Source organism: Notothenia rossii, assembly GCF_949606895.1.
Source record: "Notothenia rossii genome assembly, chromosome: 2".
Lineage (NCBI taxonomy): Eukaryota > Metazoa > Chordata > Actinopteri > Perciformes > Nototheniidae > Notothenia > Notothenia rossii.
The window spans coordinates 17,611,718-17,637,899 of record NC_136904.1 but is presented as its reverse complement, the minus strand read 5'-3'; the positions used below and the strand labels follow the sequence as shown (position 1 = coordinate 17,637,899).

The window sequence follows — 26,182 nt, the reverse complement described above, 5'->3', positions numbered from 1 at the left end:
AAAGGAGCAGAGCCAGGTTATGAACATGGTCAGCGATATTCTTCCAATGATAACGGACAATCCTGGGTGGCCTGGGGCTACATTTCATTCGTAATAAATAATGTATGCAGGACTGGACAAACTAGATTCGAGAAAGTAGAGATCACAAAGATTTTCTCTCATGTGGAAATGCCACTGTGGCCCAAAGTTCAATAAAAGGGTAAAAGAAAAGCATATATTTACTGGACAAATGGTTCACAGAAACAGTTGTAGCATTTGTAAATCTTACTTTATTTTCAAATTGTGCAAAACATATAGAACCCACCCTACACCAGTATAAAAACAAGACAATTTAAACAAAATCACACACATTAATTATATCTTATTGCAATAAGGATTATTAAAAACAGAATAATCTAAGTATTTACAGTTCCCAAACCTTTACAAAACCTTGAGCATTTCCCAAGAAAATTCCCTTATAGAAGAGACTTAACTGCCCAGCGTAGCGATAGGACTGAGGTAGAATAAAGAGATAAAGATTAGTTTTTTCTTGGCCAGGTATTTACTCTAAAAACATTCTGTACTAGCATGGTTTGTATCCCCCGGGAAACAAAGAGATAGAGTGACTATACTTATTGTTATGACATCCAAGTACTTGAGGACAAATTGCACTTTGCCTTAGTTAACATGAGGGATGATAACTAAGCTCAAAATGCATTTTTCCTGTGCAAAAAACAAAATGCAAGCTAGTACGTTTTTATAAAATGAGGCATTGCTTTAAGAATAGTACTACAATTAGGTACCAATGGCAACAGTGCCTTAAACCGGTGTAGTGATACTACATTTGTTTGTTGGATGTGCTGCAAAGTGTAACATTTTGCAGTTTAATGATAACAAAAATCGTTCACACCCCTTGAGATAGGATTTAGTCTCTACACATTAAACTCTCCTGAACATGTGACACATTCATCTGTCTTTGGTGGGGAGGGGACAAATTTTGCATTTTCATTTATTTACAGAAACAAGAGAGATTAGAATACTAGGAAAGCACTTAGCAATAATAAATATAAAATGGCAGCTTGTTATCTTATGTACTCATATACTCATATAACTCATATCTCATATACTTAACAGTGGACTTAGCAACGTAACACTTCTACTAACTCACCTCAACATACCTGGCACTGAAGTGAAACTAGCCTTCTTAAGGGAAACTAAATCTATGTACAGCAGTGCCCGCTGCCTGTATACACTTCCATTTATCACCCAGCAAACATAATGTCCACGCTTACAATGAGTAAACCACTTAACCTATAAATACGACTTAGCTAAATACTTAAGAGCAAAAAGCAAAGATGATCCAGATGAGCAGAAAAGGCAATACAATCAAATAAGATCTGTTAATATATGGTACTCCATTTTTAAAACAAACAAAATATCATATTCTGTACACAATGATTAAATACAGTGTGATCATTATACATTCCTGTGTATGAAAACCATTTGGAATTTGTAATAAAAACATGTAAACATAATACTTTCTGTAAAACAACTCAAAACTTCCAGCACCAGCTGTTAAATGCATAATAATATATATAACGTGTGTTTCACAGATGAATTAACTATTAAGAAGTATCTATATCTGGAGTTGAGAAAAAATACTGGACTTTTACCGGTTGGAAATGTGTTGGAGCGTTCTGTCTGTTCTGACGAAGGCACAGAGACAGATGAACGACCATGGTTTCCAACCTGTGGGCACTTCCTGCTCACGAGGAGCCGCTGAGGTGACTCTCTGCACTTCTGATCTGAAGTCTCACTCCCTCACAGCAAAGAGTCGGAAAGAACCTCCCTCTGTGTGGCTCTTACTGCAAACAGGAAACACAAAAAGCGTGTTACAACCAAGACCATTTATACAGATGCAACTCAGGGCACTCCAGCAATAAGCATGTAACTGTAAAAAAGTCACTGGAATTGTGAATTATATTTTGGAGAGGCATGATCAAATTTGAAGCAGCACAGTCCGAGTTATACTGAATCCCGTCTAAAGTGTCATACATCTCACACATTAAGAGAGCCCCATCATACTGTGTTCAAAGGGAAAGTAGTACTTCCCGTGCTGAATAAATTGAAGCGCAAAATCACCCTTTGACTCATATAAATAAATACACGTTTTTCCATATTTTTGGTTTTGTGATACCAAGAAGTCTGCCTTTTAGTATTGACCAATTTCTCCTAGTCGCCAATTCAATACAAATTACACAAACATGGTGTGCACAATATCTTTGGAAATGGCGTGTTGGCATTATGACTCATTGTTGCTGATTTTCTGAGTCTGCCCTTTTCCTACATGTGTTAAACCTGATGACTTTGTAATTAGTTCATTGTTGGAGAGACCTTGAGGCTCTGCCATGATCAATAATCATGATTGGCCAGTGCGATTGGTATCAGATCACAGATAATTGTCCATATAGGAAAGCACTGACTAAGTGGCTGACAGCCTTTCCATCCTCGAGTAATCAGATAGGCTGTGATTACTTCCCCAGAAACAGAGTCCAGTCCAAGCTGCCCACCCTGCCATGATGTTGGCACATGGCACAGACTCTCTCTCCGCCGTTTATTGACCTCCTCTCCCAGTGCCCTGAGCGAGGCCTTCACAGTTCTGCATTAGATTTCATAGTAGTCAGACTTGGAATATTTTGGCCATTCAGCACATTGCACACTCAATTGAAATGCCTGAGTAAAGTAAGCAAAGATCCCATGTGTGGTCCATCCACACACCAAACCACACCATTACTCTTACAACCCAACTTGCCAGCAGAACTGCCCGCAACGGCTTCCTGGCCTGAGCCAGTCCACTGCAGCCGGCCGAGGCCATGAGAGTGATGTGAGAAACATGGAGCGCCTGCAGGGAACCCCCTGCATGCAATATTACTGGTGACATAAATCAAGCTAGTAAAGGGAATAACAGCACCTTTTCTAAGATATATTTTAGACTTTCTTGTAAAAGGTTTTTCTTTACCAGACACCAACCGGTCAAATATTATGGCCTAAGCTGGTCAAAGCATTAAAGACAAATATTATTTTATACATACACTGAACAACAATATAAATGCAACACTTTTGTTTTTGCTCCCATTTTTCATGAGATGAACTCAAAGATCTAAAACATTTTCTATATACACAAAATAACCATTTCTCTCAAATATTGTTCACAAATCTGGAAAAATCTGTGATAGTGAGCACTTCTCCTTTGCCGAGATAATCCATCCCACCTCACAGGTGTGGCATATCAAGATGCTGATTAGACAGCATGATTATTGCACAGGTGTGCCTTAGGCTGGCCACAATAAAAGGCCACTCTGAAACGTGCAGTTTTGCTTTATTGGGGGGGTCTGGGGGGGTCCGAAAACCCTAGGTATTTATTACATTTTTTTTACCGAGGTTAATTTTTAAAAGCAAAAACATTCCCTATAGTTCTTACCCAGCGCAAACGACATAACGTCAGAAATAAAACTACATTTTCAGTCTAATTATGAAGCTAAATGTATCTTTAAAGACACCCAACGCCTACTGACACAGGTGTTCCCAATCGGGCATATACTTTATAGACTGTTTGGGTTGTGTGCAGTCTTGACTCTCTTGTACTTGTTGCACCTGTTAGGGCGGTACACCTTCTTAGGTGGCACTAATCATGCTTGGTATTGCAGTTAGTTTGCTGACCTTGCATAAATCCGAGCATATTTCTGTCTGAGACCATTTTTTGCAAAGACCATGTGGCAAGCGGTTTGGGAAAATATTATGACATTATCAGGGGATCCTAGCCACCAACCAATACAAACTACCTCACTCCTATAACACTTCAGTAGATTACATGTTGCACATCTATAAAGTGCTCATACATATGTTTTTAGAGTTATAAAACTCCACACTTCCCGAGGCTTTAATATGAACCTTTCTTTATAATTATGAAGGCTTTGCAGTTTCAAAGCTCCCAGACGGTTGCTTGTAGTTGGAAGCTGCTACATATCATGTTTAAACATGAATGGTTACATTTGTAGATAAAAAAAGGTTTCTCTAACTCTGAAGCCAGACAGTTCGGAGCCAAAGATGATTAGCCTTAGATTATCTCTAATACGGCCATTTTAACATGTTAAAAAACTGTTTTGCACATTTTGTTATTATGCAAACAATCCTTATCCAAGAGAGACAGTTACAGTAAAGAAATGAAATGGTACCTCTCAGACTGGATGCCGTTTTTCAGGACTCCGGGATAGCTCTTTCTCTTGTCCAGGGGCAGAACATCCACAAAACCACCGTCTGCTTTGATGACCCCTGCATGGATGGCTGATTTACAAATACTGGAGCTCTGAGGGGAGAAAGAATTGCAAAGAGGAGACATGCTTTTACAAGATGGTTAACACTTTTTCCAAATCTCTGTAATGCCTTTATTATCAAATACAGTACAAAACATATGACAATAATTCAAAGTCACCCAAGCATTTTGTTTCACAGCCAGTGCAACAAACCGTAAGCTCTTATCAGCAGTCTGGAGCTGAATCATTCATTTCTAGTCTAAACACAGATCCCACTGTCCATACACTCATACAGTATTTATCACCAGATGGTTTATGTCTCCTGTTTAAGCAAAATCCAGCTTCTACACCACTGTAGAAACACATTTGGTCGCCTGAGATTGCAAAAACATTCCTGGCAAACTTGCTATGAGTCACACTGCTGCCTTTATTTTTCTAATATTGTAGGACTTTTAAGATCTATGGGAAACTGTTATAAGTGTCCAGCTGGACGTCATCTAAGGTCGGTTAAAAGGGTAAAACCCTGTTTAACACCACGTTGACCTCATGAGACTGTGACAACTGGCAAATCCACAAGAGTGACACAAATGTCTACCCTTCTTTTCCTGGAGGGTACTTTACAATGACTAATCTACTCTGAACATAATTTAGGTGACTACAGAGTGATGATGTCAACCAGATTTCATAAAAGGATTTCTGCCATCTCCTATCTCTGAGAAACAAACACTAAGAGATAACACTTGAATAATCCTCTGAGTGGTCAGGCCCCATGCTGAGTAATACATCCCTGGTAGTCTCTGGCTTACCTCACCATTACTCCCATTCTCCATGAGCTGTATTCTCACTGTGATTCAACAGCTCTCCGTAGCTGCCATGCATTACTAACTCTAACTTAGTCTTACCTCACTCAAACTTAACCATGTGGCAGATTCACTTTAATTTCTTTCTGTTAGCACATCTAAAACAGTGTTTTACTTACATCAGTGTAGATGTTGTTTCCAACCACAGGTGACCAATAGGATGGCTGAGTCTTGCAGTTGGCCGGACAGAAGATTCTGAGAAACAAATTTGACGGATAAGGGGTCACATTAATGGAAAAGGGTTTTGTTTTTTTCACACAATACTTAAACATCTTCTATTAGGCATTTATAAGCACTTTATATTTTGTAACGGTTTTATAACAAAGTGAAATATTAGGATATGTTTTTGTGTTAACTCATCTAGAGTATTTCTAACAATTTTAACCTGTCCTAGAAAGTCATATTTAAAGAAATTACAAGTTTATTCAAGCACCTTGGACAGTTAGAGTTGGGCTTCTTGTAAGGGCAGATTTCAGCCACTGTGGTGTAGCAGTCAGCAGTCATTTCTGTCACAGAGAGAGAGAAATACTCTTAATATAGAACACATGTGTTTGTCAGCCTGTGAATTTAAGAGCAATCATGACACAAGCTCTTATTTGGAAACCTTTGATCACTTACCTTCTGTTTTGGCCACCACAAAGGCAATGCCAGGTTTGTATTTACTGTAAAAGACATTGTGATGTTTAAGAAACAGGAAAAAATTGAAATTTTTAAAAAGTTCCCTTATTGCACAAAATGTGACTCATAGAAGCAGGGAAATGTGTTGTATCATGGGATTTCTCCCTATAAGACAAAACTAGGGCAAGAGATCTACCTGGAGGACTCGATGCCATTCTTTGTAGCTTTGACAAAGAATGGAAACTTTTCCATCCTTGTGGCGTCCACCACTCCTCCATTGTTGTCAATGGCACCAAAATGTATAGCAGCTCTGCAAATACTTGATTGCTGAAACAAAAAAGAATTATACTTGTAAATATAAATTGTAATGTATGAATTGTTGCATATGTTTTTTTATTGTAAGCTAGACTCACCACATCATAAAAGAGAGTTCCCCAAACCTTTCCTTTCTTATTCAGACAATTGGCAGGACAATTATATCTACAGTCAGAAAATGAGATGGAGAAAAAAGTGAGTTGATATCGAGAGGAAGAGCACGATAAATCAGAGGCAATAAAACCTATTTCATGCACATCATAAAAAATAGCCTGACCTGTTGCAGGTTGCGCCTCTACACTTGTCTCGCAGTCTAGTCTCACACTTAATGTTCTGAACTGCAAGAACGAGACAAAAAATCTGTAAGGAAATACACAAAACAGGAAACTTTAACTTCTTTTTAAAAAATAACTGCTGTAGCTACCAAGAAAGGTGTTGCTGGGAGTCTTTGAGGAAGGGTTCTTGGGTGTGGTGGGTCTAGGGACGGACGGTTTGGGCGCTGGTTTCTTCGGAGCAGATGGTTTAGGTTTGGGCACAGGTTTGGCGGTGGTACGAGGTGGCAGTGGAACCTGAGGCTTCTCCACCTCATTCATATCCTCCGTCTCTGAGCGCTGAGAGTCTATATGTTCAAACAGAAATGGGTTCAGGTTTGGTAACACGTTTATTGTTACTGTATTTAAATGATAACCATGTGGGTCTGCTCACCCTTGAAGCACAGGTTATTCTTGCATCCTCCTCCAAAACTGGGAGGGCACTGGGAACAAGGGCGGCCGTGCTGGTATGGAGCCTCGCCGATCCAGTTGCCCCTGCAGAAGTGAACAGTGCACAGCTTGAGTAAGGTGGAAAGGAATCATCACTCAAGCGTTACTGGGCTCAAGGCCTTGTAATTACAACACCCATAATAGTCATTAATCCCACAAACTAATAAAACACTCCTCTTTGTCTCACCAGCAATTATATCCTGTGGGCTCTCTGGAAAACAAGGGCCTGCTCTGCTCTTATTTTTCTTTCCTTGTGCTTCATTATTATTTTTCTATTCTGACTTCTGGAGGAATTTTAATGGTTTCAATATGTTATACTAATGTTTCGGACAACCGGTGCTAAATATCCGTCGGGCAGCTATTTGAAGGAAACACCCTAATGTGTGAGCACTGTAAGGACGAAGAATGTTGAGAGTCTCGAGAGCAGAGATGTTGATGGACACTGCAACATAGAGGAACTTTGAGCTTACTTTGGGGAGTAGTTGCACACAAGGTATATAGAGTTTTGCCATGGTTCTCCCCACACCTCCATCCTTGGACAAGTGTGCACGGCGCAGCCCACTCGGCTAGTGGTGGCCCAGACCAGCTGTAAGAAGCGGGAGAAAATAATGGCCATAGTTAGAAAAAGCAAATGCTGAATGAACAGACAGAGCAGAGCAAACTAAAGCAAGGACTTTTCTCACAGCCCCATTGTTCAACCAGTCATTCCAGAGGAAGCTACTAGATAGGCAGTCACGATTAATAGGGCCACTGGGACTTCCACAAGTGCCCAGTCTGTTATTCTGCCCCAGTCACGTGCATGTTAAGTGTGAAACCAGTTGGCAATCTGTTCCCCCATTATGAACATGTTCATCATCCCAATAGAAGTGGTAATGCTTGTATAGCTTGTATAGCTTAACTCAGAAGAAAGACAAGTCAGCACAATCTCAAAACTGTCTAAGGGAAAATAAAACGCCTTATTAAACGGAAAGCTGCTGCAGTGGTGTTTCAGATAAATGATGTGTCATTTGACAGCAAATACAACACAGCATGTTCCATAACTCCTCCTCACTTTCCTCCTAAATTCTGAAACATGTGCGCTCTCCCTCCTCAGGAATGTTCATCTTTTCCTTGGTACAGAAGCCACTGGAAGCAGTGAGTCAGCAGCACACAGACTGATGAGGGCTGGCTGTCAGCTCGATGCACTCTGTCTATCCACAGGGTCTACTTTCTGTGCAGAGGAAGCTATGTAGTATGAGTGCCTGTTCTAAGGGCACTTCCAGGTTTTGAAGGACATAGATAGGGTGACGATGCTCAGATTTGACACAGTCTTCTCTCTGCAGCATCTTCAGAAGAATCCAGGTCAAGCAGTGAGGGGTGTCTGGTGTGTCTGGAAATGACTACCAGATGGCAGTGATCAGGTTTCAGGGTGAGGGCAGAGGGAGGAGTAGGGATATTTCTGTAAACTCATCCCAGCAGCTACAAAGTAAAGTCTAGAGGAAGAGGTTGCCAACTCGCCAGTTTGTCTCCTTTTGATTGATTTCCTTATTTTCTCATCAACTTTTTTAGAATCTTCTTTCTGTCTATTATTTATGATTTCTTCACTGTCTACAAGTTACGTGTTTGTCTGTCATTTAACCCCTTAGTCCCCCAAAAGCTCTACACATAAATGATGTGATACATCATATAGGGTGCACACCACATGTGGTGAAATATGTTCTATGTTTGAGATAAAAGAAGGCACATGACCTGATACTAAACAGATTTGATCATACGAATGGTACACATTACAGTATGCGCTTCAAGGGCAAGTGGAAAAATGGATTTCAACAAAAAAATGACACCTTCTTGGATCACTGATCATCTTGAGAGTAAGGTTTTAACTCACTGCCATGTGCTTTGTTATAGGAATCACTTGGCCAAAATAACTAATGACAGTTTAGTGGGAGATTTGTGTGTTTTTGTAACAGTCAAACTGAATATCATATGTGGCCATTTTAAGTTTTCATGCAGACATCTAAAGTTTTTATACAGCTTTTTTAGAATTGAACTCCCCAAGACAAGCAGTTTTCCCTTTAACATCTCTTAAATGTTTCTCCTGAACTCATTCCCCTTCTTACCTGGGTGTAATGGGTGCACATGGGCCCGGAGCAGCGATCTGGACACCAGGGGTTGCACTCACTGGGGTAGGGGTAGGTGTAGTCTTTCACCTCATCGTACCAGGACTGGACATGGAAGGCAGGAGAACGATATCTGTAGGGCGAACGCGCACAAACAAACACACACAGACAGTGGGCTCAGTCAAAGGACGTCCAGGTACCAGGGGCAAAGGGAAATATCTGAGACAGCTGCCAGGTGCTTTGGCCAGACTTTAGAAACACTGCATAAACCTCACTGCCCCTCCTCCTCCCTTCAGGCCTCAAATGATGAGTCTGAATTTGACCTGGCACACAGACCTGCAGCCTGCTCTCCCTCCATAACAGGGGAAATCAAATCAGTTTGAAAAAAAGGATAAGAGAAAACATAAACATGGCTCCACAGCCCAACAAATCTTTTCAAGCTCTTGTTATAAACATGTCTTTTTACGGTATTGAAAAGTGCTGAGCTTATAAATGGAGAGAGTAGACGGGGAGTGGAAAAAAAAAAGGACTCCACATCACGGTGTTCTGGCACAGGAAGAAAAGAAGTGAACAGGGAGGGAAGAGAGCAGCTGTGAGAATGGGAGCAGATTCCTGGAAGGGCAGGACTAGCACTACACATGCTTGTACTTCACACATATTAATGGACTAATATTGTTTTAAAGGAGCAGCTCTCCTCACTTTGGTTAACAGGAAACAACTTCCTCTTGACAGTCAAAAAAATACTTACTGTTATAAAGAAGGCAGAAGTAGAAAGTCCATATAACACCGTTAATATGTGACAGATTAACTCAAAAAAACAGTTTGTGCTGCATAGGTGTGGGAATCAAAAGCAGTTTTAAAAAAAAATGTATTCTTATTTTGCATTTAATACCTGAAACTGTTTTATAGCACTGGTAGTAGTATTTAGGTAGTAGTATTTATTTTATAATAAGCAATATCTGTGTTTTTGTTATGCAGACTATGTGTATTATTGTATCTCACCTCCCCCAGTGAACAGCCAGGTTTTGCCCGATAGACATGAGCAGGTCCTGAGGTCCGTGGTCCCATTGACACTGCTCCGCCCAGTGAGTAGCGGACCGCTCCAGCTCATTATCCCAGACCTGTACACATGAAGGAAAACAACTCTCTGACAAGGTTTTCACTTTTTTTAGACACATATGAGAAGACCTTTGACATTCACCTGCTGCATCTGCTACATGACTAAGCATTATAATCTTGTTCTGACTCAGTAGAAACATAACCAAAACGTGTTCAACGCCTTAATTCCTGCACTTCCTTCCTTCCCAGTGAGCTGAAACTGAGCTGGATAGGAGTACAACATTAACCTTTGATAGTGAAATTTGAGAGGGGCAGCTGGCCCTGGTCCACTACAAATCTCCAGCGATCACAGCTGAATTATCCACATTTCCTGAGTGGGTTACTTTACAGCGATGGAGAGGTGTTTGGAAAGTGGAGAAGACACCTGACTCCCGCCATGGACTGGTTGCTATGAAGGGAGGAAGGATTGCCCCTCAAAGCACATCCCCTCAGTACATTTCCAGTCTTTTGGTGGTCTCTAAGACATGCACACACAGTCTTCACTGTAACCCCAAACACCCATACACTAACACAAACACACACACTGCCTGTTCACAGGAATTTGAGAGAGCACTGGGCAGAGTAAATCTTCAGACAGTTTCCCTCACAGCTATAACCACACTCCAAAGACTCACAGGCCACCACTGCTTCTCTCAACTTTATGGTGCTCGTACTTTTCTAAAACTTCCTGTGTGTCTCTACAATAAACACTCTTATACTTTACACATTAATTTGACATGCTGTCCTTTGATTTCCCTGTCTAGCCTTTTTCTTTCCGTCCTCCTTTGACCCATCCCTTCCTTGCTCTCCTGTCATCTCCGGTGTGGGGTGTTTGCAGGTAGGACAGACAGACTCAGCATTATTATCCTCCTTGTAAAAGAGCTGCACAGCGGCTGGCAACAGTTCGCCATCATGACAGCATGTTTCCAGCAGAGAGAAAAGGTTTTTATTAGAGGGATAATGCTTTTCTAGGCATAATACAACTTCATCTAATCACCAACAACATGTTCAGGGTTGCTGACACATTCAAAGCAAGTTCTTTGTGATGTAAAGTCATCATTAAGAATTCAACTCAATAGGTGATTGGTGTATTGTCACATGTCTCACCATGTACTCCATGTTGGAGGCAGTGGGGTACACTTCGCCCCTCAGCTTGTTGTGCAGATGCAGGATCTCCTCGCGGTCCGACCAGCGGACGGCACGGCGGGTCCTGTTGCCGGCTGTGTGGCCGCTGCTGCTCTGCTCCGCTTCCCGCTCATAGCGGCTCAGCAGCTGCCTGAGCTCATTGGAGTCGGGCAGGAAGAGGCAAGCCGAGTCACTGACGCAGAACAGCAGAAGGGAGAGGGAGAGGACAGGGAACCAGATCATGGCGACACAGGTCATTCTGACACTTGGGCTGTCTGGGTTGAACTCACAGACGGCAGCAGACAGGGCGTCGTGTGTGAAATCCCAGACACAACCTGCAGGGAGGAAGTATTTCATGAGTTTTTCCCCCACTGTGCGAGTCCACACAGCAGATTTCTAAACCAATATAGGAGTCACTTTCTTTAACACATTTTTAAATGTATGGGGCAAGGTTGCAATATTGATTTAGAAATATGTAATTCTTAACTTTTTTCTTTGTATTGTGTTATGTTGAAACTGAGACTGGCACAAAGTCTTGTGATGCTGAACAAACTCTGGACTTTTTATTCTCAGCTGTTCTGCTTCCTGTCAGTTTAGTCTTTTGCCAGTTTGTTGTTGTTGCATAACATCTAGTTATTCAGGCACACTATCAAATCTGATGCAATCCAAAACAACAGCCATGCAAGTCCTTTAATCGTAAGATGTTACATTTTCAAGCTGGGTGATGATGTTCTTTAGTGTAAAGTGTTTTAATTGCTTCAATAATTGTACCATGAACACATAAATAACGTGAACTTTGCCACAATTAACCAAGCACTTTTTGAATCCATAAGAAAAACTCAGTCTAAATGGCTTTCAGCTTTTAGGACTGTGCTTATTTAACCCTCAATGCCTTAAAAGCATAATTGAAATCATATACCCAGTAATAATATAGGCCTGCTTCAATAGCACCTGTTATAAAGAGCCTTTTAGCATCCTTAGTAAATATAACCTGGACTTTGCTTTGGACTTGTTGAACCTAGTTCTCCTGAAAAATACTCCCTCTCCACTCTGATTATTTTCTAAGCAAACTGAGCAGCAGGATGGGACACTGAGGAGGGAGACCTGAGTTCAGGTTGAGAAGCTTTCACCCTGCTGAACCGCCAAACACTGCATTCCTGACACATCCAGGAGCAATATTCTGTAACAGACCGTGCATCTGACCTCCCTCTGCTAACCCAAATAACACAACGTTTTATGAAGAGAGAAGAGCAGACAGTGTGATCGGAGAAGAAAGAAGATATAAACCAAGCTCTAGCTCTCATCCTAGAATCTCCTCACCTCTTTCCCTCTTGCTGAAAAGGAGGCTTGAGGTCTGGCCCCGGCTCTGTGTCAACATGCTGTGCCAGCTCTGGGCACTGAGAGCCGGCGGGCCGCTCAGTACCACGCCCTGCTCCGCTCCCTGTGCCCCCTTTTCACACTGAACCTCTACCAGCTCCTCTGTCTGTACCCTTCTCATGCCTCTCATGAATGTTATACCAGAGTGACAGACAGAGCAGATGACCCAGACACATGTGCACATCCTCATGTTGTTTAGGAATCGAGCCCTCTCTGCCTCTGGTGTGCTCCTGGACACAGGCTGACCTCAGCACCAGGTTCAAAGTAAACACAATATAGATGATCTGATTTAAATACATTTTCATAAATACTTGCCCACTTTTCAATGATTTTTGAAGATTGGCACACTACTTCAATTGTAATGTATGGTTGACCCCCTAACTGTAAAGTTTATTTTGGGGTGAATTTTCTAATGTGATTGATGATTTAAAATCTAGCATACATTTTAGAATATCTAACTGCTTGGTTCATTAACCCGGTGCCTGTATATTTATTTTCCATCATGGTAGCTACTGCTCTTCCATTAACATGGAAAGCTGCACACTCACAATGAATGGCAGTGTATTGGCAGCAGCCTCTTTTACAGTGGAAAGGTTTGCAACCCAGTTTCACCCGTCATAAATTAATGTTCATTCTGAGTGAATAAAAAGGGATTAGGAAGAAGAGTAAAGTTTCATTTACACAAAATCACGTCAGTCACAAGTTGCATCGTTAATTCGTTTTGCTAGGGGATGAACATTGTAAAGCCTGGGTGAAACTCCAGATCGACAGTTAAATCGATTCAACCCATTTCAAACAAATGTGTGTAATGTCTCATCTCGCTCACCTCTATCTTCACTAGTGTCCAGAGGAATATTTCGCTGTCCTGTGCGCGCGGAGTAGTATTTCCTTATGAGAGCGCGAGCTGCTGCTTGCTGGCGGTGTTCCTGAAGCACACAGGAGCTGTGGGACTCCTGAGCAGCTCACAGTGCCTTATATAGAGAAGGATACCCCTCAGGAGCAAAGGAAAACATGACTGTCTCTCCCCACTCCCCCACTCGCCAGCCGCCCTCAAGTAAAAAATGTTCCTGCAGAGTGCGCGCGCTGACGAGCAGGAAGAAAACTACAGATCCTGTAAATCAGAAAGCTGATGTCAGATCACCCTCTGAATCATGACAGTTACTACCCAGCTACAGACACGCTTCAAACTTTACGACACCCCTGCTGTTATTTGCTAAGTACATTTACTCAAGTGCTGTACTTAAGTATCACTTTTGAGAGAGCTGTACTTTACATGAATATTTCAATTTTTCGCAATTTAGGCCTACTACCCCACTACAATTCAGAGGTAAAAAGTGTACCTTTGCTCCACTAAAAATGTTTTATAATTTAAATTGCTTTGCAGATTTGGATTAATTATGAGATTTAGACTTTAGTCAAACCTGGAGTAAATCCACAAGCCCTGCTATACAAAGGAATTAAACTTTTTTTTTACCAACTTTGATAAACACTTTATTGCATCAATAATTATAATCAAAATATATGATGTATAAAATTCAGAAATGGGTACAAGATCTGAGTACTTATTCCACCTGTGAACAACACACTAAACAGAGGGAACAAGGAGATCTAAAAACACCACAACTACTTTTAAAAGAGTAGTAAATATTCACTGGAAAATAACACTAGTTTTACAAGCGATATTTGGGATAAGTTGTTACTAAAGGCTTTCTTAATGTTCAATAAATAACTTACTAATGCTTTAAAGAATTAAAAGGCAATAACAATGTAGAACTGCCAGGTTGTGGAAAAACCAATGGGTTGAAATTAAATGTAAAGATAAAAGCACATAACATATCATTTTACATGTCAAATTAATTATGGATCTAATTTGTTAAAGGTTTGATCATAAATTAAAATCTGAATTAGTTTGTCTTCAGCAAAACCTTTTAAAAGTGCTCCTCTATCATACATTGCATACCAAACATTGTACAATCTTATGATAGGAGGGAATGTTGTATAAAAACATTTCAGAGCCACTGCTGTCAAACTTAACATAACTACGATGACATTAAATACAGTATTAACACATTTCGCATAATTAGAGAGGATAAAGAGGTGAAAAAGGATCTGCATTGAAAACTGTCCATGTTGTATCTCCTTCCTGGCTCTGCAGAGGGTGTGTTATGACCATAGACTCTGTATATATAAATGTTATGACCCAAATAGTTAACATTTTATTCTATCATGAGCTTGATTTCTGTCTGAAACATGTAGATATTTGCCAGAGCCCCGCCACTCAGCAGGAATGCCAGTTTGGGCTGTGCAGTCAAACATACATGTTTGACAGGAAGTCTGGCCCATCATGCATCTGTGCTCTTTCCTAAACATCCTGCAGAGATGCTAGAAACAGTGGTAACGGTTTGTAGACAGATGTTCACAGGAAAAGTATGTTTTGTGACACAGAACAAGAAAAAAGTAAGATCAAACTCATAGGGGTCCTCTATATCGCCAGGTCAACAGTCTGGAAATACTGATTTTATTAATTTGACAAATTTATTCTCTGAGCTAGAAAGGGCTTTCTGTCCTAATTTCAATTAATCATTTGTGCTGTATAGTTTTGGGACAATTTGTCATTTCAGTAATATAATTTTCCTATAATAAAGCCTCCCAATCCAGAGAGGATATAAATGGTGATATTTCTGACTTTATTAATGATATTGAGATCCATTTAGTAGTATAATGCTGGCTACTTTCTTCCAACAATATCAGAATATGAGCTTTATGCGAAAGCATGTTTTTTCCAGAAATAAAATAGAACCATCACCCTCAGTAATAACACATAATTTGAATTGGCTGCAGCTACGTTTACAGATTGATTATCCTTATATGAACCCATCCAGATGTGGAAGTAGATGTTTTTGTGTATCAAAACTTAATTCTGATCATATTTGGGATATGACGTTTATATGAACATGAAAAGTTTTGAATTTTCTACTGCGTTCACATGATCATAACATTATCCAGGTTACAACTCATGCACTGCATTACTGAAGTCAGACTGTTTCTCTTTATTTTAGTGCCACTTTAAATAATTTACATTGAGATGTTTCGTTTTACTATGGAACTTGAAGGTGACCGAAGTAGTCAACACACCAACACACACAGCCACCAGAAACCTGTGTAGCCTATGCCACATTTAGCTGGTTTCTGAAACCAGAATCAAACGTAACCAGGATACTGGATTCAGAAATATCCGCTTTGTTTAGTTCACTTTGAATATATCATTCTAATGAAGAATTAAGTGCTATGGGACAATTCTGTCAAAGTGCATTTCAATGTTTTTGTTTTTTTAAATTCATCACCATCTCTTTGTTTTCACAGACCTTTCAAAATACACATTTGGCTTTCATCTCAATGGTTTCCTGATGTCTTGCTTCCCACACTGTAAATCAGAAGATCAAGTTGATATAAATCTATCTCAGTATTTTGACAAAACTATTGCCAGACAAGGGTCGATGTTGTGACGAAGTGGGTTTCCTAGATTATGATGCTTATATTTCTATGCTCTGATGTCATAAATCTCAATCTGCATTTCCCGATCCCAAGCAGTCCTTTGTGACAAACGTTCGTAATCATGTTACTCAGACTTGAGTGCATTAAAATGTTCAAGGGACCGAAGAGGGTTCTTCTCAGAAGTGTTATTCACCGCTCTGCCACATCAATTCTGATTTATAACTGATCCCAAATGGAAACTCACAACTCTGGATTAGTCTCAGTTCAAGACAAAACAGAGATTACACCACTGAAACTTCTTGTTTACTTTATAACTTGATACAATGTCGAGCAGGTGGGACCCTAGTTTTCATTTTTGGGAAGTTCAAGGACACACACACACACTATTTGGACAGGGGGCTTGTGGAGGTCTTAGAAACCGTGTTTGCCACAGTGTTTGCCTCTCCTTAGAAACTGTGGAGTCCTGTTGGAGCTCTAAACAAGACGCAAGACAATTCAGATTCAGAGGGGAAAAACTAGGGGAGACTTAACGAAGGCACCATATGTTGTATGAGTCTGATTATAAAAACAAACTAGATCGTAACGGGACAGGAAATGCAGAGAGATCACTCCTACGAGGATAAAGAGTTGATGAGAGGCCATGATTAATCAAATGAAAGCACACAAGATAAGAAACCTGCATACTGTGGCTTTAGTGGTTGGCAACATCTTGAATGGAGGACCAGCACAGACAGAGCACATGCCAGGCATTCCAGATTCAAAGCCAGAAGTTTTACCGAGAAACTTCAGAGCCAACACTTATGGCACAAGTAACTGCTATTTACAGCCTTCAGATGGAAAGTGAATGTATAATCAGTAATGTGTACTAAACCTGACCTTTTTTGGCTTGCGACCACTTAAAATAAAGAAATATCTTCTTGTGACCCCTCGGTTTGGACACAAGCATCTACGCCAAGAAGTGATTTTCCCCCCATACATTTTAAAAGAACATAATCACATTTTCAATTCTTGTGCATATAAAGTTGAGTATCTTCAGTGCCTACCAACCCATAAACTTTGCAATAGGACAGTGAGATTTTTGTTGGCTGCCTAGGTCAGAAACATCAGATTTAACCAATGAGCCAGTTCTTCCAATGAGATTGTTCTTTTTTTCTAAATCTTTTTATTTCTTTTTTTGCGGACATGGCACTTTCAGCACATTATATAAAGTACAGGACAATTTGTCTGCTAAGCCAATCAGATTTGGCTCAAATTCCTATAGCTGCATTCACACCAAATTGGCAGTGTGTGAGTATCACTTATTTAATTGCCAATTTATTTACTATTTAACAACCTCGTTGAGCTTTTTCTGTTTGCATGCATCAGCCATTAGATGAGCTGGATCACAAAGCTTTATCACTCAGACACCTCAGTACAAAGGGTTAGTGGACATCTCCTGGCTTATTAAAACACAAGTCATTATGGGATGTGGAGCAGGTAGATGTCACAATGCCCCATTGTTCCCATTTGCTGCTGCATGTGCTTTGACATTTCTGGATTGGTCATCTCCTGTGAATAATTATCTAAATGGAACAATAACATGCTCATGTTACAGTAAGGTACCATTTAGCCCAAATGTGTTGCTCCTGGTTCTATGCCCTGGCGGTTGCTGCATTACTATGATCTTTAAATTGACTTGCTTGTGTTGAAAAATGTCCTACGCATTCCCAGAAAAACCTTAAAAAGACCCATGGTGACGAGGCTAAAACATGTACATACATGATTATCCCTAAAGTATGGCTGAAGGAGACACTGGTGAGTATAGGTGGTCTATCAGTCAAAACATGTAATTTGCCCTTCAGGCTCTGGGACTGTAAAAAAGGATTCCTTGTAGCTCCCTCCTGACATTTAACAAGGAAAATACTACGCTTGATTGCAAGTTTGAGTGCAAAGCCACATTTCAGTGGATGGCAGAGCTATAGCAAGGAAGGAATAAATAGTAAGGAATACTAAAGGGCAGAAAAACCTTGCACTGCAAATTTTTCAATGATGGGTTCTACTTCCCATTAAAGCAAACAGGCGAGCTCGGCCTGGGCCTAAAGAGAGCGATGCGGGCAGCGAGGCAGCCAGCGAGACCACAGGAAGGGGAGATACAACATGCTACAAATAGTGTGTGTTGACATGCAGGAACAAGAAAACCAATTAGCAGTGTGCGGTAGACCAAGACTCAGTGGTTCGTTTTGTTGTTTTGGTTTATTGTGCACATTATTCGGTAGGCCAGTCCAGGCTGTAGAGACTGCAGATGTTTCAGTATTTACCATTATAAGAAAGCCAAGTAGTCTTCTGACTACACTTCATTAGCAAACTTCTTTTTGCACAATCCTTTATTTGAACAATTAACAAAATAGAACGCTGGAGGCTTAAAATTAAAAGACAATAGATTTTGTTTTTTTAGGTCAATATCCCAACAAATCCCAGCAGACAATGGTGTTAAGCGCACATACTGAAAAGAGACATTGAAGCATTTCACCAGCACATTTCCTGACCAGCCATGAGACTGAGATAAAACTGTACAACAGAAAGCTCAAGGTGTCAGTTCAAAGTCCCAACTCCCAAACATTCTTCAAGAAAAGGGGAAATAAAAAACGTAAACCAACAATGTTACAATTTGTGCCGAAATGACTACAAAGCCAGCAGCACAACTGAAGTATCATAAAAGTTAGAAGATGTTTCGACTAAGCGGCATGCCTCAGTTTCCTGTGTGGAATGAGCCGTGAGATGGCAACAAGACCTCGATGGAAAAGGCAAAATAAAGTCTGAAAATAAGGAAAGGGCCGTTTATGTTTTCCTGTGGTTTACCTGAAGGTTTCTGACTCTGAAACCAACAAGAAAATGTCAATTAAACTATGCACCACATAATATTACACAAGAGGCAAAAGATAAATGTGATATTACGTAATTTTGACCTTTCATTTCAAATTGAAAAACTGAACCAATTCCGTCTTTGTACGACAAACTTATAAAAAAGGGACATGTTTAAGTGAAATACTTGCAGTTTTTAAAATACAGGAAATAATGTTTACACGGCACCTTCTTTTTGATCTGAGACAGGAAATTACAGGACAACCAACAGCTTACCTGTGTACTTTGTGATAATTAACTATCTGCGAGAAAAGTGTCAAAATGTCAAAGTACACAATCTTTAAATCCTTTAAAATACTTGAGATAAATTTATTTGAGAGTGTTAATACTGAGATAGTGACACTGGTGGTTGGAATTAAAATGGGCAAAATAAAGCGGGAAAAATAACTAAATTATAAAGAAAAATGACAAAAAAGGAAATAAATATCAAGCAAAGAACTAGTTCAATTTTATTCATTATTGTGCTTTAGCCTGTGTAATTTTCAAACACCAATTCAAATGCAAGCATATTTTTTCTGAAGGGAGCGAGAGCATCGGGAAATCCAATCAATGATCCATGACAAAATAAAAACTAACATTTTAGTAACTCAAACAGAAATCATCACAATCAATGATCCAAAAGAAAGAAAGAAAAGAAAAGAAAAATCTTTAACAAAGCAAACACTATCTCCTTTTGTGCACATGTCTGGGTTTTTCTTTTGCAGAGCTTAGCACAGATGGAGTCCCACATCCCTCGACACTCAGGTTCCCTCCACTAGGAGGAAATGCTGAGCCACAAAAGAGTAAATACAAAGATGTCAGGTACATTCCCCTAACTCGTCACAGACATTAGACTTGCGGTTGGCGCCTGATTAGGGTTAGACTTGTGCACTGAGTGGAAAAACATCACACAATGAACCTAAGGCAGCCCCCGCTTTCTGCTGAGTTGGGGTTAAGAGGGGTGGTGAGGCTCAAAACTACACTGATAAGCCACCTATCCACAGGTGGAACCTTTAAACACGTGAAGACAAAAAAAGAATTCATAGAGAAGGAAATGTACAAAGTAAACAAGGGCGGGTTTTGCAGTGGAATCTGTTGTGATTGGTTGCCATTTCTCCAGTGCAATAACCGAGTCTGAAAACTAGCGCAGTCCTTTAGGGACCCACGAAAGTTATTATATTTTTTATTGGTTTCTTTTAAACATTTTAATCTAAATATTTGTAAAATATGCATTTGCCTGTCATATCGTAATCCTCAATCAGTTTATACTTTGTGCACAGAAGCGTATTTGTTATTAAATTCTAAAGCGCAGTAATATTTTCTTTCTACATCTAAACCCAAATACCATACCAAGGACCTCTCAAACAAGCTCTTGATGTACCATCTTTCTTTTTTCTCCTGTTGTTGATGGCTCAAGTTGTACCTTGATTTAAAAGCATCATAAAAGTGAGGAAATGGCAGAGTTTTTTTTGTTGGTGGCAAAGACGACGATCTGGCCTTGGGAGGAGAGACTCACGTTAATGCTGGTGCTGGGCCTTTAAATTCATGAGGGCAAAATCAAACAGGCTTTTAAACTGCTGCAAATATATCGGGCCAACAGATCTCCTTTATTTAAGGGCGAACACTGATATTTCTGGGTAACTCCCTTAAAACAGGTAATTCATAACAGGAGATATTACCCCAGCGGTCCACTCGCAGCCTGTGGTACAGAGTTCTTCCTGCCTTGAGTCCACTGTGTGCTCGGTGAGCTCAGTCAGAGGAGAGTCTCAGGTCCTAACATGTAATCCCAACCCCACCTCGGTCTATTCAACAGTCCTTTCTTTGCTGCTTTAAAATTAAAAACAAAAAAGGACAACAAAAAAAAACAGCAGTGGTGCACAGAGAAGAGAGAGCAGTCACAGGGAAATCTTCGTGAATGCAGCTTGTTTCTCTTCCTCCAGAAAGAAAAAAAGAGACGGGGGAAAAAGGTGTTGGAAAAGCTGGTTCTCAGGAAAGCAGGGACAGGAGGGAAGAAGAGGAAAATCTTGCAAGAGAACAAGTTGGGCAGTGTTCCTGTTCATTAGTTTCATGTGTGTTTGTGTCACGTGTAGATGTACTGTCCTGTCAACGAGTGCATTCGGAGCATGTATGTTTAGTGTGTGCGTATATTCGGGTATTCTTGCGCGTGTGTTGGGTGTGTGTGTGTGTGAGAGTGTGTGTGTTAGTGGGTGTGTGTGAATGTGTGTCTACAGCAGGTCCACGCGGCGGTAGTACAGCAGGTAGGCGGTGCGCTCTGCAGTCTGCTTCACCACCTGGTACTGATTGATGACCTTCACTGCCTGGTCGTCGATGCGCAGCCAGCCGTTAAGACCAATGTGGAAGACATCCGTGGTGTAATGACCGCCTGTCGCACTGTTCCCATGGTGATAGACAACTGTTATAGTGGGGGGAAAAGACATTAGAGAAATGTGGAACATTTCATTCAAGTCATTACTCTTCGAATATGGGCACTGAAGTGTCAGCTGTTTCTTTTTAAATGAGCTGTTAATCCAGAAGATTAACCCACAATGTATGATAATGGGTACTATCAATCACTTTATTATTTTAATGATTATATAAATGAAGTTAAAAAGGTCTTACTCAACCGAGTGTTAGAATACAGTTTGAAAAGTCATAATGATAGATACTTGTCTTTCCACACATAAAACCAAGTGCTAACAGGGTGTTGCCCTTAGCTGGTAATGCTTCTTTATTTTCTATTCTCACTCAAAAGCTAACGATTTCAACAGTGGGATTAAAATAATAATTATTTTATTCCAGTTGGAGGACTAATTTTACTTTTTAAAAATAATTATGATAAGAAGGTTTATCCTGATGTCAAAGGGGGGAGGGCTACTGTAAGCTAGATGTATTCAGGCTCAACACAGAAAGGAACAGACATTCTTTGAGTACCGTTGGCCGCATTCTTATTTTGGGCCACCTTATAGATCATTTTAAAACCCCCAGTGACAATATTTAACAAATACACGACCCGATTAAACTCCCCTTGCAGCAGATGCTACAATGTGACCAAAGTTCATAAGTAACAAAACACAAACATACCTGCAAAGAGCCTGTACGTTCTTTGGCCTTTCACAACTTTGCCACGCACTCCAGTGGACAAGAGATCTGAAAGGAACCCAAACAGAACAGGTTAGTGTGATGTACAATAATATAACATAGCAGAAAAAAGCTTGTTGTACAAAATGGTAAAAAGCCTCGTAGTGTTAAATGTTTTTACTTTGATCTTGAATTATTCTGTTCACAATTCCTCTAAGCATGTTTAGAGATGGATAATGATTTTTTAGAATGATTAGATGTGTGCAGTTGTTTATCTTTATCATGAGTTTATCCCGCTATTTCAGCAGATAGATCATTCCCCTTTAGAAAAGACACACCATGTATCTGTGTTTCTCTGGGGAACCATCTTTTTTATAGAGTAAATGTTACATTTGAGTTATATTTCGCAAATCCCTTTAGGCTACGAGTTCTAATGAATGGTACTAAACTCTCTAGACATGCGTCTCGTCATGATTAAGTGACATTTAAAGTAGCTTTTATTAATATTAGTCCAGGAAATCTACACTATATACACAAATGATATGTATGAGTGTAAAGGCCTGCTGTGCCCCGTAACGTACGAGTCCATACCTTTGCTGATTTCCAGGTCAACGGGGTAATCAATGTTCTTGATCAGTTTCTGGCAGCCTCCAGTCTTTTCAAAAACAAATCTCTTGAGATGGAGCACCAGCACAGGGGGCAGTTCCTCCAGAGTCACCCTCCGACTGATCTCAATCTGAAACACGGACAAAAGACGTGCAGTCAGAGAAAGCTCAGTGACAGTAAGACAATGTTGTTCAAGTACAAAAAGTTAATTTGTTAGGGTAGACAAGAGAAAAAAACCCAATAAACATATGTTTAACAAAACAGGAAATAGCACAAAACAAGTAGAGAACATGCAGTATAAAAAGGTTGTGCAACCTCCTGCTGGGCACTTCAAATATTGTCTCATGAATCATTTCGGGGCTTTTAGGAGCTGGGAAGGTGACCACAAGTTAGCTGTCTCTGAAAGAGCAGCAGACCAGAATGATCGGTTTATCGGTTACAAAAACCAAAGTAGAAATACAAAAAGATGGCCATTTCACAGCTGCAGGGCAGATGTTCAAGCACTAGATGTCCTAAAATAGTTTAGTGATTGAAAATGAGGTTGTAAAAGTGTTTCCTTCCAGTACCATAAGAGCAAAAACACTTTGATGACAGAATATCAAACCAGCAATCTTTTTTAAATGAAATAAATATTTTGTCACAGTCCCAAATATAACTGAAAAACACATTCCGTTCAGGGTTTCCGTTAGCCGGAAATTACCGGGTTTTAGCTGGTAAAATGTAATAAAAACCAGTAAATTCAAAACCTGCCGGTCAAAATGTCCGATGCTCCGATCGATTAGCCGCCATTATCGGCCGATATTCACTCTTAATAGTTTGATCTGTGCTCTCTATAAAGGCCGATCAGGAGAGCTGTATCTGATCGATATGGACATGAACGCGAGTGAAGTGTAACCGGACGCGAGAGAGAGATCAGATCAGCTGCCGAGTCTGACCGAGACACACAGCTCTGATCACCTGAAGCCCCGCCCACTGTTTAGCGCGCTGTATGAGAAACTGACGGGCTGTCAGGAGAGAGAGAGAGGATACGTTTCTCCCGTGTTATTATTCAAAGTTAATGTAAACTTTTGAAGAATGTACTTCATCTACTGCAAGTAGTTTGTTTGAATGTAATAATTATGTTGTTTGTGGAATCATTTATTAAAAAATGAATCTGAATTTTTCAATCTGTTACGATTTTAAACTGAAGCAATATAAAAATGACTCCCATTAACTGAGTTTTAAACATCAGCATATCCGGTGATTACCTGCTAAAAGAAACTCTGCTACACAATTCTTATTATTATTATTGAAACATGACCGGTAAGTTTCAAATTTGTCCGGTAAAATAAATTCTGTCCGGACATTTGACCGGCAAGAACAAATCCTAGCGGAAACCCTGATTTGACTGTCTGTGGCCTTTTTAGTGCAATTAATTCCCGCCCCTTCATGGAAACAGCACAACCCTGGCCAGAGGTCAGAGAACTTCTACCAATATTGGGAATAACGGGGGCTCTGTATGCTAAGTGTTGAATGGATATAAGTAAAATAAATAGATTTTGATTAAACAACATTTTAAGCTTAGATAGAAAGCATATGATTCGTTAAGAATGGATGTGTGTCGGAAATGTGACAATTCCGATACATTTAATTGACAAAAATTAAAACGATTTAAACAAATGTTCCTTGTTCTATTCCTGCCTCTTGTGATTAGAGCACAAGAGGCTGTGGGAATAAAACAAGAACTTTCTGTACCACGCCTAGGAAGGGAGACTGTCATTTAGGAACACAGCTCCCATGGTAACGTGGACCATCGTTTCACACAACTGATTTATAATACTGCTTCTGATCATGTATATATTTTAGAAAAACCACATTGATTATAAACTTGCATCTTTAGTTTCATAAATGTATGTAACTCAAATGATAGTTAAACCCTTGTGTGCATGAATGAATGTGCAAACAGTCCTTCATTACACGGGAGACAGGAGGAATGTTAGCCTCATTAAATATCAAACATAAACATTCAGCAATTTCATTCACTAAATCTGAAATGGAAATGACTCAGCATGTGTAACGCATGAACCACATTCATGCAGGTGAGTTGTGAAATTACGAACCAAATAAAATGTAATAAAACATTTAAACATGGACGTTTCCTTCAAGCACCATCTGTTCCAGAGGAAGTGCATTTCAAAGAGTGCGTATCATTAAAAAGATAAACAACACCCACTCCCGGCCAGAGGTCGGGAACCTTTACCAATACTGGGAATAATGAGGGCTCCATATGTGATACACATTGAAATATCAACACTTTCTACACATCTCTTGTCCTCTCTGCTCTGTACTTCTCTTCATGCTTTTAACAGGATCTGGTTATTGCCATCGATACATTATATTTTTGGCTACATTTTAAAATGGATACATGTAGAATAAATACATTTTTGGATCAAATATCACAATTTACAGTTAGCTGGACAGCATGATTCGTTATGAACGAAGGCGTTGTAAATATAAAAATCTGATGTTGTTCCGTTAAAGGGGTTAATATGGCGACACTAATTAATTCACTAAGACATATCTACAAAGAGATGTTTAGTTGTACCTCCTGCTTGGTTTTAGAAGTGTATCCCTGGACTGACTCGCGGGCCACCAAGGTCTCCAGGGCCTCCTGCACGGTGCGGATCTTCTCTGACTGGATGTCCAGCTGCAGGGTGAAGAAAGGCTGCAGAGTGGCCGACTCTTTAGAGTTTTGTTGATACACCACAGATCTGACAGAGAAACAAAACAGCAGGTTAGATATTATAAGTGACAGGGAACTTGGTTTATGATTTCAAGTTTTTCAATATCAAAATAACTTATTTCAACAATTTGCATTGCTCAGTGTTAAGTTTTTTCCACACATGTGAGATTTGATATCTCTTAATTGGCCAAGTTGCACTTTCGTCATGTTACAAAGAGTATTATTATTGCTCCTCAAGAATGAAAAGTCAGCCCTGGTATCATCAGTTGACCTGTACTCTAATTAGTCGAGGCATATCCTGATGCAACATCTGATCCGCTTCCAATAAAAACGTAATTGGGAAAATTGTAACTGATCCACAAACCAAAAACTTCAACTAGTGACTGAGAAACCCAGAGATTATAACCATCTGAGTGGGTGTACACACCACACTGTAAACACACACTCTAAGACACGGTGCGACATGTGTAGATTAGGACTGTGCCAGACCAGAACCTCGTAAAACATTATTTAGGCAGTCTACACCAGGTTCTTTCCAATTTGTCTCAACGTGAAACCCTTTGTTTGTGAATGTGTGCCCCACGTCTCGCTGTCCAGACTTCTGACCAACATCAGCTCAAGGAGGCTTTTATTGTGAAGGACTGCGGTGACGGCAGGACAGAAACTGGGGATTGTCGGTCAGACCTTTTCATGATGCCACTATCAACATGTCAGAGACTTCTAGGAAAAGGTGGCAGAACCAGCACAGGGTGTACAGACCAAGAGGGACCATTGTCTGGTACAGTGGGTGTTTTAAATGGGACCACAATCCATAACCAAACAGAGAATAAAGCTCTGTTATGACATCAGGAACAAT

At 40.1% G+C, this 26,182-nt stretch overlaps 2 protein-coding genes across 7 annotated transcripts in view; both read right to left on the bottom strand.

The window, feature by feature from the left end:
* Window positions 1-246: 246 nt before the first annotated feature.
* On the bottom strand, window positions 247-13,556 carry crispld2 (cysteine-rich secretory protein LCCL domain containing 2). The gene is made up of 15 exons (XM_079664004.1): window positions 13,372-13,556; window positions 11,151-11,503; window positions 9,948-10,066; window positions 8,946-9,078; window positions 7,317-7,432; window positions 6,791-6,891; window positions 6,510-6,704; window positions 6,363-6,423; window positions 6,184-6,250; window positions 5,967-6,097; window positions 5,771-5,814; window positions 5,586-5,658; window positions 5,272-5,347; window positions 4,215-4,345; window positions 247-1,844 (listed from the first exon to the last, which is right to left on the bottom strand). Exons 2-15 carry the CDS (start codon window positions 11,424-11,426, stop codon window positions 1,793-1,795), a joined length of 1,575 nt encoding a protein of 524 aa, XP_079520130.1. The 5' UTR covers window positions 11,427-11,503; window positions 13,372-13,556; the 3' UTR covers window positions 247-1,792.
* Window positions 13,557-18,385: 4,829 nt separating this feature from the next.
* The window catches only part of usp10 (ubiquitin specific peptidase 10), a 29,415-nt gene continuing 21,618 nt past the window's right edge, over window positions 18,386-26,182 (bottom strand). For all 6 annotated transcript variants that reach the window (XM_079662817.1, XM_079662818.1, XM_079662819.1 and 3 more), the window contains 4 exons: window positions 25,189-25,354; window positions 22,590-22,734; window positions 22,002-22,067; window positions 18,386-21,333 (listed from right to left, as the gene is read on the bottom strand). In XM_079662817.1, the coding sequence (XP_079518943.1) occupies window positions 21,146-21,333; window positions 22,002-22,067; window positions 22,590-22,734; window positions 25,189-25,354 (565 nt within the window). In that variant the 3' untranslated portion in view covers window positions 18,386-21,145. The remainder of the gene's footprint in view (window positions 21,334-22,001; window positions 22,068-22,589; window positions 22,735-25,188; window positions 25,355-26,182) is intronic.